Source organism: Temnothorax americanus, unplaced genomic scaffold (genome assembly GCF_048541705.1).
Source record: "Temnothorax americanus isolate GAGA-0224 unplaced genomic scaffold, ASM4854170v1 Scaffold271, whole genome shotgun sequence".
Taxonomy (NCBI): domain Eukaryota; kingdom Metazoa; phylum Arthropoda; class Insecta; order Hymenoptera; family Formicidae; genus Temnothorax; species Temnothorax americanus.
Genome location: NW_027509413.1, coordinates 1 through 14,774, shown reverse-complemented (window position 1 = coordinate 14,774; position 14,774 = coordinate 1). Strand labels below are relative to the sequence as shown.

At 39.7% G+C, this 14,774-nt stretch overlaps 2 protein-coding genes and 1 long non-coding RNA gene across 9 annotated transcripts; 2 read left to right on the top strand and 1 right to left on the bottom strand.

Annotated features, from left to right (window-relative positions):
* Window positions 1–71: 71 nt before the first annotated feature.
* On the top strand, window positions 72–3,729 carry LOC143899532 (BRCA1-associated protein). 2 transcript variants are annotated; one of them, XM_077409882.1, is made up of 6 exons: window positions 72–306; window positions 591–891; window positions 1,255–1,444; window positions 1,744–2,062; window positions 2,325–2,749; window positions 2,930–3,729. In XM_077409882.1, exons 1-6 carry the CDS (start codon window positions 228–230, stop codon window positions 3,299–3,301), a joined length of 1,686 nt encoding a protein of 561 aa, XP_077266008.1. In that variant the 5' UTR covers window positions 72–227; the 3' UTR covers window positions 3,302–3,729. The 2 variants fall into 2 exon arrangements, with proteins under 2 accessions (XP_077266008.1, XP_077266009.1); XM_077409883.1 differs by lacking the exon at window positions 72–306 and adding an exon at window positions 307–442.
* On the bottom strand, window positions 3,574–14,635 carry LOC143899531 (chitin synthase chs-2). 4 transcript variants are annotated; one of them, XM_077409878.1, is made up of 20 exons: window positions 14,494–14,635; window positions 14,155–14,228; window positions 13,990–14,075; window positions 13,192–13,494; window positions 12,699–12,929; window positions 12,206–12,436; window positions 11,456–11,877; window positions 11,095–11,371; window positions 10,619–10,893; window positions 10,184–10,394; window positions 9,629–9,876; window positions 8,645–8,837; window positions 8,423–8,577; window positions 7,743–8,042; window positions 7,321–7,550; window positions 6,734–7,115; window positions 6,221–6,397; window positions 5,808–5,966; window positions 5,292–5,517; window positions 3,574–4,000 (listed from the first exon to the last, which is right to left on the bottom strand). In XM_077409878.1, the coding sequence occupies exons 2-20, from the start codon at window positions 14,190–14,192 to the stop codon at window positions 3,762–3,764; spliced, it is 4,383 nt and encodes a 1,460-aa protein (XP_077266004.1). In that variant the 5' UTR covers window positions 14,193–14,228; window positions 14,494–14,635; the 3' UTR covers window positions 3,574–3,761. The 4 variants fall into 4 exon arrangements, with proteins under 4 accessions (XP_077266004.1, XP_077266003.1, XP_077266005.1 ...); XM_077409877.1 differs by having other exon boundaries at window positions 13,990–14,228; window positions 14,494–14,629; XM_077409879.1 differs by lacking the exons at window positions 13,990–14,075; window positions 14,155–14,228 and having other exon boundaries at window positions 14,494–14,627.
* Window positions 10,788–13,709, top strand: LOC143899535 (uncharacterized). 3 transcript variants are annotated; one of them, XR_013257528.1, is made up of 4 exons: window positions 10,788–10,929; window positions 11,602–11,863; window positions 12,082–12,854; window positions 13,173–13,709. It is a non-coding gene; the product is annotated as an uncharacterized LOC143899535 (long non-coding RNA). The 3 variants fall into 3 exon arrangements; XR_013257529.1 differs by lacking the exon at window positions 10,788–10,929 and adding an exon at window positions 11,272–11,400; XR_013257530.1 differs by lacking the exon at window positions 10,788–10,929 and having other exon boundaries at window positions 11,854–11,994.
* Window positions 14,636–14,774: the final 139 nt, after the last annotated feature.

Below are 14,774 nucleotides of genomic sequence, written 5' to 3'. Positions count from 1 at the left end.
ACGGCGCGGCGCGCGCGGCGCCACGTGCCACAGCATCAAGGTCACGCGATATAGACCGACTTCGCCGCACTTCGCATTCGCAGTCGCGCGCTGTCGTCGGTAGTCGGTAAAGGGTACCTACTGTGGTATATGTACGACGGCGGTAGCGGTAGCGTTAACACACATGGCGTCCTAATATAAATAAAGAGAAATGTTTATCATAATATGTCGTAATTCACGTATGTGGCATGACGTCATCCGCTGTCTTGGTGTCTCTGTGCGTTATTCGCATCGAGATTTGTGATTCGGAGTTGGAAGAAACCACCAGTGAGCATAAACGTCTTATATTCGTCTTATCGTATTATTATTTGCGTAATATTTATATTTATATGTATATTATATCGACCATCGCGCGACAACGAAATGTCTCTCGAAGCTATAGTCTATACCGATATACGTGCATGTAAGTGTATGTACGTTGGGATACCTTAATAAAAACACGCGTAGAGCTGTACCTTCTTCCACGTTCTTTCGTGTTCTACCAAAGACGCGATAACGCGGTGAGATGTACGCCCTTTTTTCCGTGTACGTGTAAATAACAAATGTTGTAGGCACCATGGCTGCGAAGAAGACGAGAGGTTGCAGAGAACCAAGAGATATAAACGTAGAGACTTATACAAACGTGGCAGAAACCATGTCCCCGTTATTATCGAGCCAAAGCACAAGCAACGCCCATTTGTTTCCGAGAACCACGTCCGAAGAGACGTCGTTTGCGACGTCGACGCATGTCGCGAGTTCTGGTCCAGGAGAGACTGGCGCCGCTGCTTGCACCTCACCCGATCAAATAAGTTTTATCTCTGGAAACCCCTTTGTCGAAGTTACGAAAGGTATCCTCCATCTCTTCAAGGAAGAGTAAGTCGTCATTTTTATACCTACGTATGTCACCGTGATCACGGATCACCCACATGCGTTATGGCTTTGACGTGCGCAAGTATTGAAAGAGCCGTCCACACAGCTGATGTCAGATGGGGACTTGGTATAATACTTGATATACGTCCACGTTGAAGCTTGGTTACAAAGATTTATGACCGTATACACTAAACCGCGGAAAGCTGCACAAACTGCTAATACACGAACTGTAAAATAATGCACGTTCTCTCGGCATTTCCGCGAAGGCTTGAGCCGACTCCGAATCAAGTGGAATACTTTTGTATCAACAGCTTAAAAGTATGTTATTACGTATATTCACACGTTCATTTTTTTTTTTCATTACAGTGAACTGACTGAAATGCGTTGCGCTGCGGATCGCAGTCATACTATCTGTATCCTATCGGTACCGGCAACAATGACTTGCCACGATCTTTTAACTTTCACAGCGGCTTGTCATCAAGACATACAATACTTTAGAATCCTCAAAGACGGCAGTCCAAATCAGTATATGGCTCTGATCACTTTCAGATCGTCGGTGAGCGAACAAACGTTTGAGCACGAGATATCGTGTACTTTCACGCTTTTGTCAAGTTTTGACGTAACGTGGAAAAGTTGGCCACGTTTTTATACGCATATATGTATATAAAGTTGGGGTTCAAAGCAAACATTTGACGTATGTATATAATCAAGTATATATATCCCGTAAACATTTAAAGAGAGGGTTGTAAATACAAGTTTAAGGTATAATAGAATACGTGACAAAGTTTTGTACAAAGACGTAACCAACTAAAGATATGTTGACGAAAGTAAAAGTAAGCTTTTATGGCATTTTAGAGTGCAGCGAGCGAATTTTACGAAACTTTCAACGGTGCTCCCTATAACTCTCTGGAACCAGACGTGGTTTGTCACATGGTGTTTGTATCTCGAGTCGAAATGGGGGACAATGGAATGCCTCTGAACGGGCACACAGAGTTGCCCGCGTGTCCGGTCTGTCTCGAAAGAATGGACGAGAGTGTCGATGGAATTCTGACGATATTGTGCAACCATACTTTCCACTCCAGCTGCCTCGTCAAATGGGGTGACACTTCCTGTCCGATCTGTCGATACGCACAAACGCCAGAGCCACTGGCGGATAGTCGTTGCATGGAATGTGGCAAGTGTTCCGTCCACGTGCTCCGACTTGTTATACTAAGTAAACTTGACGAGACGTCACGTTAATCGTTAACATACGCTTATAGAAAAGGAAAGGAGAAGTTGTAGAAACGTACTTGAACGTGTTCGCGTAACGTCCGCCGTGTATACGCGCCGTGTATATTAGCATATTTCTCGGTCTTTCAGAAAGGAGATGGATGGCAAAACATCTTCTATCGTACTAGAGGCCTCTTTTAATATGTTTTTGTGTGGTTGCTCTTCAGTTGCGGATACCGGCACGGACGCACTGTGGATTTGCTTGATCTGCGGTCACGTAGGCTGCTCGCGTTATCATCAGGGTCATGCGTTTGAACACTACCGAGACACGCACCATTGCTACGCGATGCACGTGGGCAACAATCGCGTCTGGGATTACGTAGGCGACAATTTTGTGCATCGGCTACTGCAGGATAAAGATGGTAAAATGGTGGAAGGTGGTCGCTCGGCAACCAAGAGCGAGGGTGCCACTGTGGAGGATAAGGTAGATTCGGTGCAGTTAGAGTTCACGTATTTGTTAACATCACAGTTGGAAACGCAACGACAATACTATGAAGAGAGGCTCACGCGTATGGAGCAACGCTCCATAGCAGAAATTACCGAGTTGAGGGATAAATTGGACCAAGTGCTCGAGGAAAACTCACACGTTAAGGTACGTTATTCTTAAAGGTATACGTCTTAAAAATAGTAATGAACGTAACATTGCATCTCGTCTCTTTTTTTCCGACGTTTCTTTCGCTTTCTCCCTCTTCCTGTTCTACTCTTTTCAAATGTACTACTCTTACGTACATCGTAAAGAAAAAAAATATATATATACTCCTTATTTTATCAGAAACAATTCGCGACGCTCACGCGTGACAAGCAGACGCTTGATAAGCGTCTGCAGCATTCCACCAACAAATTGGCACAAATACAAGCAGAATTGTCGGAGGAAAAGGATTTGCGAAAGGCCCTACAATTGAACCAGACTTCATGGCAGGCGAAATACAAGAAATTGCAAGATGATGTGGCCACCAAAGAAGCAGAGATCACCACGTTGAAGGAGCAAAACCGGGATCTCATGTTTTTCCTCGATGCTCAAAAACAAATCGACGAGTCCGCCGATCGAAATGAGATTGCTGCCGGACGTATCGTTATTCCTCCAAGCCCTAAAGATGGGAAATCGTCAGGATCTCGAGGATATAAAAGTCAAAAGAGGCATTAACTCTCATCAATCATCATTGAATGTGAACGTATTATAACATTTAAGTTAACGTCTTCACGCTGTTTAGACTCGAATCTTTTTCACGTACGTTTGAGACGTCTTCGTCAATATGCAAAACGCAATATTATATTAAATATCGCGTATAACAACGATTATGAGAGAGATGAAGAAAAAAATGTTATATATATAAAAGAGATGATGTTAAAGTTAATTTTTGCAGTTTTACGTGAAGGAAGAATACGCTATTATTTCGCTACAACGATTTTACTAAATTGTTGTTTACCTTTTTATTTCATTTGCTGACTTTACGGTAAGTTTAATGTTGAAACTTGTGTACGTTTTTACTATATTGGTATATCTCTATTAACAATGTCTCTTACAACGATGTCAGAAGTGAGAAGTTACATAAATTTTCTTCTTGCGTTATATCTCAACGTGAGTTAGTTTGTTTTCATAAATCTCATATATTTTCATCCCGCTTGAATCCTGGATTATCATATTGAAAGTGATGACGATTTGATTGTCCTGGTTGAAAAGGGTCCTGATTCGAGGAGGATCTCAACGTATCAGCGTCATCGTAAATGTCATATGATTTCTGAGTCTGTGTCCTTCTTTTTTCTGCTAAAATTGTTGATCGCCTCCGCTCAAAGGCGTTAAACGCACTTTTCGGCATTTGCGAGGACATGCGTTGCGATAAACCTGCAAAATAGACGAGAGATAATCGAAAAAAGTATTAAATAAAAGTACCGAGTGTGATGCGTAATGCCATCGGCACTGACTTGTGTGGAAGTGTGAGTGTGGGTGGGTATGTGTGTGTATGGGTAGGTGTGTGCGTGCGTGTTTGCGTATTTACATGTATAACATTGTTACTCCCAACACTGGTGCCAAAATGTTAAATACGTTGAAATATAGAACGTTTACTCTCTATCTAGCTGTTAATCGAAAAAACGATTAATTTAATGCACGTCTCGGGGTATTGCACGTACATCTATAAATATATCCGAAAACTATATATTCTCGTATTGTGTTGCATTAAATATCACGTGCGTTTTCATCAACTTTTTATCGACTCCGGTCGTAATAATGTGTAAACGTCTTGTTTAATGGCAAGTGTAAATCGTTTTGCTTGGAACACGTCATTTACGTTTTATGGGTGCTTTAATGTAGTTCATGTTTACGCACACTACTACGTGTCACGTGTCAGTGCTGACACCCAACGGCAGCATCTTTGTCCGTGCGTTTAAGATGTAATATATAAACGCGTGCGCGCGAAAAACTACAAGCTTTTAGTACATGTTAACGTTAAAAAAAGAAAAAACATAACGTAAATACTTGATAATAATAAAACCAACGTCAATTATTAGCTGTAATAATAAATAAATTTTATAATGTGTTTTTATTTTTATTCCCTTGTCGAAGGGTATCGAGCAAAGAAGATATTAAAGTTGAAACGCAATGTACAAAAAAAAACATCACACGTTCATTTTGCTATCTCGTGTATCCAATATTCAAATTTTTCATTCTTTGTTTTCCGAAATTTTGTTCGTCCCTTGTCACGTGGTTATCTTAGCTACGTCGTATTTATTTTAACTAGAAATGCTTTTATTACACTACCTCTTTCATAAAAGCAAGCGCAAGCAAAAACCGATACGTCGATTTAGAATTATATGACATTGTTTTATAGAAGTTCTTTGAAAGCACCAAATCGAAACAATGTCGTCGCTAGGTTGTTTTGTTGCTTATCCACGATACTCAATATACGCGCGTGACGTTCCGTATCCATATTTTCTTTCTTCCTGTTTTTCTCTCGTGATACTGTCTCACGCGTCCACGTTTAGTATTTAAACATATATGTATGTACACGTTAGAGAAGATGAGTGCGCTCTGAATTTAAAATCTCTAGGATTCTCCCATACGTTGACGAGTATTCTCACTGATACGCTGATACACAAAGTTTATGAAACGTTTAAACACGTAAGAGCACGTATACCTGAACTTGGATCATGAAGCTTTCGTCGAAATAGTTTTTCAAAGTTTCCCAATATCTTCAACGATCCCTTGGATGTTTTCGTTAAGTTGTGCGCACTTTGTTTGCTAGGAGAAGTCACGGTACTTCGTCTAAGTTCGAATATCACATCGTCCTCCGCCATGCGTTGAAGTGTCTGCGCTATTTTATCAGCGTGCTTTTCAAAAACGCCATCTTCCGAAGATGTTACCTGGGGAGAAGAAATGATGCGACAGAAATATATATATATAACGTACTACGTATAGAAAGAAAAATTAATTTTCTGTAAACTTCTTTATCTCATCTTTCTCTTAAAGTAAACTTGTTTTGTATTTTCAACAAATCTTCAATAACGTTACTTTCATAGGAGGAAAATCATAGAGATTGTATAATATTTATCTTTCACCGTATGTACTTACTTGTGAAAAAGATAAGAAAAGCGTGTTTTCTACCTAATATTATGGTGTTTAATGTGTTTAAATTTTTTTCTTTGAATATTACCTTAGTACAAGGAAGTTTTGTATTGGCGAGTACGTGGGAAAATGTGACGAATCGATGAACTAGCATAGCGCAGAACTGGACACCTAATATACTGATGAACGCGGCAATAAATAGGCATCCTATCGGTTCGAGTCTTAAATATTCTTTCGTTAAATGTACCTAATATAAGAACGTGAAATGTACGTTTAAATTTTTTACCCTTGCACACGTTTAATACTTGAGCGTTAAATTATTAAATTGAAACAAGCCTTTCTCAAAGTAAGCAAGTGACGTGTTTGACACGTGTAACGTTATTAAATATAATAACTATGTGAAGTTCGTGTTAATGAAACGCATACGAGGTCCGGCGTGTCCTCACTGTTACTCTTACGTTATTATTATAATCATTATTATATTGTTATTGAGATTTTTACCTCAAATCTTTCCGACGTGAATGTAACATTGTACTTCATTCCAAGTGGCCATTGCAAATGCAGAGTATCTTTGTTTAACTGCATAAGGAACACGATTAGTACAAACAAAGCATTTAACATGAAGAATTTCGATAAATACGCATCACGAGAGTTCATCAGTTCCTGAGTTATTTTGTTCTAAAAGAAATATACGTATATAAAAATTAAGAAGAGAATAAAATAAATATCTTGTGGGTCAGAAAATTATCATTTCAATATTATCTCAGAATATGACATAAAGATATGACATTAAATGCTGGATGGTTGTTCTTCAATGTTCGACAACGTAAAACAAAAGCGTGCACATGTTATATTCTTTTCTGTACGTGTGTGACGACCTACATCGTGTAGTCTTGCTCTGTTCTATTCTTGTTCGTTCTATCTCACTCAAGCTGTATGCGACGTTCTACCAACTACTTTTACTTTGTCTATTTTTCTGCCTTTTTTTGCAAGTTAAAGATAGCGTCAACTCACTTGACTCTCTTCATCGCTTTCAATGGGTCGCAAGTATTTTCCAATCAGATCTTTCCAAAATTCTTCTTCATCGTTCGATAGAAAATCCACCACACCTCTTCGCAGTCTTTCGTCCTGAAGCCAGTAAGGGCTAATGAGGAAACTGGACTGATCCTGACTCGAGGTTGCTGACACCTGCGTCAGAACGTCACTTTCGTCGTCATCGACATCCTTGTAGATGACATTTTCTCGATCACTTTTATCGGTTATGTGTTGTAACTCGATTCCTTCATGCATTTCCTCTTCTATTGTTTCCTCCATCGGGAAATATGGTTTTGGGTACATATTAGCATTAGAAGATGATTGGGCAACGTTGTTAGTTTCCATGTTTATTGTATGTAATCTATAATATATTATCAATAATTATATCTGGTGCTGTAGAATACAAACGCACCTTAGGAGTAAGATAAGACAAATAATTATCTGTATAATTCGAATCTCTCGTATAGTAATAGACCGATAAATAAGCACGTAAAGATAAGTGTAATAATGATTTTCGATAACTATAAAGTTTTGTAATAACTGTAAATATCAAGTCCATATCGAACCTGTCTAGTAAGTTCAGACGTTTGTTCATCTGTTGTAGAGACTCGTTGATTTCATTCAACCGCTTCTCTTCATAACTAACTCCTGAATTAATACAGCAAACACATTTGAGAAGATTCCCCAAGGAAAACTCCAATGTACCTTTTTCATTTTTGTCTTGCTTATTTCTCTTTCCTATCACGAACCCGGATAGATTGCTGCGTGCTGCGGATCGCTGCTCATCTTGAAGAGTCTTTTTACGTTGTAATTATAACATGATTATTTTTCAACGTATTTCACGTACGTTCTCTGCACGTGCGCGCACGTGTAGTAAGTGGCAAAACATACAGTTAAGGAACTAATCTATCACGTATTTTCCACAGTGTATTTACAGTTTGTACAATCTGCTCTGAATTAAATTAAAATTAGAGAATAGCAAACTTACGACATTCGGTTTCTTGGAATCACGCGTGCCCCATGTAACGTTATGCACGTTGAAGACGGAGAAGATAATTAACAACATGTACATAGACGGCACGGTAATGTAGTAAATAACACCGCACAGTAAACAAGTCGCTTCCTGAGGGTGTAACAGACCAGCTACTGTCATTTGGCACGCAACAATGAAAAAGAGAAGACTACTAGGTGCAAGCCATCCATCTTCGGCGATTTGCAACATAATTCCTACCAGGACGACTATCATCACTAGGCCATATATAGCGCTGATAATCTCGGCTACTAATAACTGTAAACCCACGCTAATGTACTGATGCATGATGTTGTATATAAATGTATAATGTAATGTTCATATGCAATAATCGTCGATTAATCTAGCACAGTCGTAGAAAGTATCCTATAGTCATATTAAATCTAATGGTTTCAGCTGCATTTTCTTGCTCTCTCTCTCTCTCTCTCTCTCTCTCTCTCTCTCTCTCTCTCTCTCTCTCCTCCTCCTCCTCCTTCTCTGTTTGAAATAAAATTCATCTAATACAGCGAGCTCACGTTGCAAAGCCACTTATATTCTTGTTTTGACCTCGTTCTTATAATCCACATTTACTGACTAAATAACGTTTTCTTTTTCAAATATCCTCAATATCTTTATGAGATACCCGTCGAGTTTCCTACCTGCATGCGCTCCTTACAAACGAAGCAAACTCCGACGAACACGCCAATTGGGATTAGATTGTACCAGAAACTGGTCCAATTGTCGATATGAAACGCGGCGACAAACGCGCCAACCAGCATCAAAAATATAGTACCTGGTCCCAGGATTGTACTCCCTTTAATAAATAATACGTGATTTAATAGATTATTAAAATGTTATCCACTAGATATATATGTACATACCCATTAGAATCCATTGATAAGCAATGTACAGCCACGAGATATCGTTATTCACCTTCCTCGTCTCTTTAGAAGTCATCAACAAGTCGAAAATATTTGCGACAGTGGAGGGAATCCAACGGCGTCGCTGAATGTAGAAATCTCTAAAGACTTCTGGTGCATGTGTATACGCGTCACTCGCTGCCGAATATTCGACCTGGTAGAAACAAATAGTGAATAGTTGAATATTTTTGTACCTACATAACACTAGTGAGAAAATATATCCTTCAACAACGTTCATTTTTCAAAAGAATGACCAGACATCGTGAAATATATATTATTGTAGAATCAAACGTCAACGCTACTTGCTGACGTACAAAATACACGTGTTTAACGTCAACCAAGTTCCGAATGCTAGCACGTTAAAATTTTTACTTTGTTTTTATATCTGTATCTTTCATGCGGCGTTTCCTGGTTTTAAGAAGAGCGGGAAAAAAGAGAGAATCTTTGTAAATACATATATAAGCCGTAATTTAAATACTAACGTGTTATTTCTTTAGAAATAGCGCTGAATAATATATGTATAATAACGAGATCAACGTTTATCAATCGTCAGGAAAATACGCAGTCAGATATCGTTGTATGAGTTCGAGCGGCGACACGGATTATCCAGAGAAACCGCAAACTGGCAAGTTACTCGCGCGACGAACGTTCGTCACGTGACCGCGGTCCAAAACGTGAACGTTCTGCTATCTGCACGCACTAATACACATATCCACGTTAACTTGTTACTTGATATTTAAGCTTGAAACGTAAGCTATATTAACGTTAAATATTTCTCACTACTTGAGCAACGTGACCGTTCGAAAGATATATATATGCGGCTTCAGTTAGACTTTAAATCTATGAGAAAGATCTTTGTACTTTTAATATATCGTGCTTAGTAAATAGGTAATATATTATATGGATATATCATGATATTTTAAACCGCACAAAATGATGACTTACCCGTGAACCTACTTGGAGAAGCAATGTACAGAGCCATCGATCCTCACCTTGGTCATACTGAATGTAATGCCTGGCTTCGGTAGACTTGGTGGCATATTTCGCCATCACGTTAGGCTGCTTCAACGCTTTCGCTCTAAAGAGCGAAAAACAGCCAGGACTGCACAGAACACAACCGATCGTATGTTCCGTAGATTTTTGCAACCAGTGGCCAATAGCGTATTCAAATTTTTGGAACCAAACCATTGGACCTGTAGTAACGAACAGTAAAACGCTTAAGAGCTTCAAACAAAGCGCGCTCTTTTCCGTATATTAGAAACGTGTACGAACGTTAGGGTCTCAAAAGCTGTTTGTTTAATAATAAATACTAAAACTTTTCTTCGTCCATTTCTCTGTATATCGGTTACGTGTTATAAAGAACTGTGAAACTCTGATATCGTACGTTCTCCACGCACAGTTACCAACAATTATATATATATAACAATACGTTCTCTCTACGTCATCTTAACGGAGATCGTTGACATTTTTTATTTGTCGCAACCCGCATATACCGCATACCTACGCCGACCGGATGTATTCGCCCACACGCGGCACCAAGATCTCTATCCTTTTTCATCAGATCCACCAGAACTTTAACCGCGGCCGGTCGAAAGTCGATATCTCCGTCCAATGTAAGAATGTACGTGTTCTCGGCAATAGTCTCTTTCCTATCTATATCGATCGGTAGTCCCATTAGACGATAGCCCAAAAGATAATACATATACATGACCTGAAAAACGTGAACAGGATATTTCGCTCGGATTTTCCTTTACTTTACTTTATTAACGTTGTCTCTAATAAAGGTTTAATGCGCGGCTTATTCACGTTTATATCGTGATCATATATTATGTCGCGCGACTTGATCTGAAATGCCGTACATATATGCGCGTGTGCAACGTTTCATCAAAGTTTTATTAGAGAACGACTTGATGGGCATACGTTTATTTCTCATACTTGACTCCACCGTTTTCTGTGTCTAATCTTGTTTTTATCCTTCAGGTGAACTACCAATTTAGTTTTTCCTGGCAACGTCCACACAAGACGACCCCCGTAAGGCGTCGGATATTTAGTAGGCGGCAAAGAACGCATGCACAAGTTCTCCACATTTTTTTGGACCGTCTCCACCAGCGTAATCACATATTGATTGACTTGCGTCTCATTTTCATCGTGCGTACACAAATCAACGCAGCCGTGCATGCAGCAAAATGCATCGTCGAAGAAAATGTGTGCTGCGTTCAAAAGCGTACAACATTCATTCAACAACGGTATTGAATACGTTTCTTTATGGCTATTCGCTCGCTAAATTTTTCGAAAATATTTTCAAAAACTACGTCTCACAAACGTTGTGACTTGTACGTTATCATTACGATAGATGGTCCGCTCTTTACGCATTTAGTCATAATATTGTCTGTGACGCGCGCGCGACTCACTTTCCAATTCGTAATAGTCCTCGATGTGAACCTTGTAATATCTCTGCGTGACGCGTATCGCACACTGATCCTTGTCCAATCGCAGAATACTGCCTACCAAATGATTCATTTCGTTCTTCTCTTCATGCCACATTGTAGCGCACGCGTAAATCCTCGTCACTCGATCTTTATGTTTATCGCGTGTCGTCATATCCTCCGGATCATCTTTATCAAGGTCTCGTTCGATTCTTCCAACGTCCAAGCTAATATCGGTAGCTTCGAGTCTTAGGTCGCCCGTCTGAAATTCAACGGCGTGCACGAATAAATGTGATAATAATAAACGTGTGATAATAAATAAATAGATAAAATAACTTCAAGTTACGTTCTTTACTGGAAGTGGAGCATCTTTGTGCTTCTCCTCGCGCGCGTGGTCTCGATCAATATTTTCATTCTGCGTCCTTCTATTTAAAGCTAAACATTGGTCAATCATAAGCGAATCGTAAGTGATGATGGAGAAAATTCTTTCAGCTAGCGCCAGTCTTTCGTTTTCGGTGGTCCATAGGTGCATCGTGATCCATATCTGCGACATCAGCCATGTAAGCCAGAACCAAATGTACCAGCTGGAAAGAAATTCGTCCCACGTTCCAAACAGGAATTCCTCGAAGAAAAAATAGTCCGTTGTAACGTTGCGAAAGATGTCCTTGTTGCACACGGTCACAATCAAACACACCGCTCCCAGACTAGCCAGCGTCGTTGGAAACGCGAAACCAAACTGGTGCATATGAGTTCTGTAAGCGAATTTACCTGAAAAGTTGTCGAAGAGATCAAGATCGGAAAATCGAAAATCATGCTCTTGAACTTGTACTTGAAGAAAAATGCAAGATAAAAAAATATTCAACGTATATCATATGTATAGAATGGGTATATAAAGACTGCAGGACACTCTCGCCGCGCTCTTCCAAATACGTTCTTTTGAAACAGTGTTGTTATATATAGTTATACTTTCAGATTTTTGCGCGGTCTGGATCTACGTGTAAGCCTGGACAAAAGGCTTGCCGCTTTCATCTTTATGTATTAGGTGTCGTTTTTAGTTGTATAATGTATGTACATTGTTGTGGCCATTTCAACTTACAAGACTGATACATCATCATGGCGCAAGCAGCTTGAATGGCAAAGATATAAAGGGGTGTAGGGATAGTGAATCTCGGTGAGAAAAAGCTTCTGGCATCTATTCCGTCGCATACGTTAACAACGAGAGCACCCGTGATAAAAATGAATATCCTCCAAAGGGAGACATATCCTTGTACGACGTGCTGGCCTGCGTGAAGATCTTCTTTCGCACGGAATAAGAATCGCACTAGACCTGTTTTAATCATCTAAATTATAATAAACTAACGTGGTTCTCTCGCAGTAAAAACACTCGCGAAAAGAAAAGGATCGTTGAAATAAATATTGAAAGGTATTTTCGAGATTTTGCCGCGAAGATGAAACTTTATTCTCTTATCTTAATTACTCTCTCCCTCCTCCCCCAACCCCCTCGTTTTCTCTTTTTCTTTACACGAGACGGCCTTAGGACGCATCTACCTCGATAATACCTACATACGTGACGTGCGCGATATACGTACCGATGTTGCTGTGGGACGACACAAAGTTGCTCCACCAGCGACTCGAGCACAAGACAAGAGCAACGGGAGAAAGCCACATCAACGTTGCGTCGACGTCGTGCTCGATATTAAGGATCAAAGGCCACAACATTCCGCTAACTTGGGCGGTCAATGCCAGTACGTCAACAATTTTTAGCAATCTTAATTTGCTTGCCGATACATTTTGACTTGCGTTATTTCGCGAAAGTAGATCTATTAAATTTCAATCATCGTCGGTATTTATATTATACATATATAACATGTGCAACGTCTTAATTACCGCGGAATATTGTTGTACAATAGGAACAAAAGCAGTCTATTTCCGAAAGCTCGTTTATTTGAATCGAGCGTCAATCACGTGCATTATACATATATATTATACGTGTGTGTGTGTGTGTATAATAATAGCAACGGCAAGTCAAAGTAAAAAAAAAAGTTGCTTTTTATTGTTCTCAGCAATTACGTACGCACTTACTCAACAATCCTGGGACGAAACATAGGCAACAGAAAATGGCGGCGCCTTGTACCGCACCGATTTCCGGTAGAATGACAAAAGTCAACAAGACTAAACCGATCGTGTGGAGCGTGTCCAGCAGAATCATGAGCAGAATGTTTCGTTTCTTTGGCATTCTTGGTTTCCCCTTGAATAGATAGTGCCACAAAGTATTCAACACTCCGAGGCATTCCGGCACGAGAAATATGAAAATCAGACACCACGTCCATTTTACACGGTCATCCTGCGTGTGTTCGGAAAAAAGCCCCTCCAGCTCCTCCTTATCTGTAAAAGAATCCGGGAGTGTTTTGCGTAAAAGGATTAATATTGTAACGTTAATATTACGTATATGGATAAGGAAGGATTTCCCCCTTCCTCTTTTTCGCTAACGTAACACACTATTCCTACTATGACACTTGATTGCGATAACGTATGATAAACGATAAACGATAAGCGATAAGATAATATGTCTCTTCCAAATAAAAGAAATGAAAGATCAATCCCCTCACGTGCAACGTCAAGTTGCAAGTCACGTCTCCATCATCTCACCTTAGATTTGAATATTTAATTTACGTTAATATCGTCTATACGTAGCGTGCGCAACCTGCCTCTGCATGAGTCAAAGTCGAATCTCTTTTCATCGTTAAACGTTCAAAATCTTTACTGCCAACGTTGGAAACTTGGCAGTCCATACTTTAGGACATAAGAATATTTGTGTGCAAATATTTGTACGTTTTGTAACTTTTGTTTAGTGTTGTTTACTCTAACGTGAAATCTTACCTAGCGTACGATTATAAGAGAGCAACGATTCATTCTTTCGTAGCTGCGCGGTGGCCAATAGAACAGCTAATTTAGACGCGATGCCGCTGCATAAAACGATAGTAAATAACACGCCATAAATGAACAGCTTTAAGATCCAAATAACGATCTCGAAAAACCTGTTACTTCGCATAGATCCACTTTCTGGTGGAGGAGGAAGACATTCGAACGCGTCCCACGGCGGAACGTCTTTCTGCGAACTAAAAAGCATGTTTTCTGTGTTATCGCGAGCTTTTCATTCTTCAGTATAGTAATCAGCACTATTTACTATTATCTCATCTCTCTCTCTCTCTCTCTCTCTCTTTCTTTCAAGATACCATAATTTTAGAACAGAATAGCAAAACAAAAATGTAAAGGTGAAACCACAACAGTAAGTAAAAAATCCCCCCGCTCTCACTAAAAAAGAAAATTATAATAGCGACGTCACTATAAGACATTGACGTTTCTAATTCTCTAAACACATACCTCTCTTCTTCAGTTTCATCGAATTCAGAGCTGCTGTCGTCATAGTACGTGTCAAAGACGCTAATCCTCGGTTCGTTTCCTCGGTTTATCGGCAACATATTTGCCGAAATCTTGCGCGACAGCTTACGATCGCGACAACCGCCGAACGTGATATATTATATGCCTGCGGTACACGTTGTAGATGCGTCATCGATCGACAAAATCGTATCGTCGGTTCCATGATAAGGTTAGATAAGATTTATACGTAGGACCACGTCGGAATGTGGAGTACCGTGTAATAC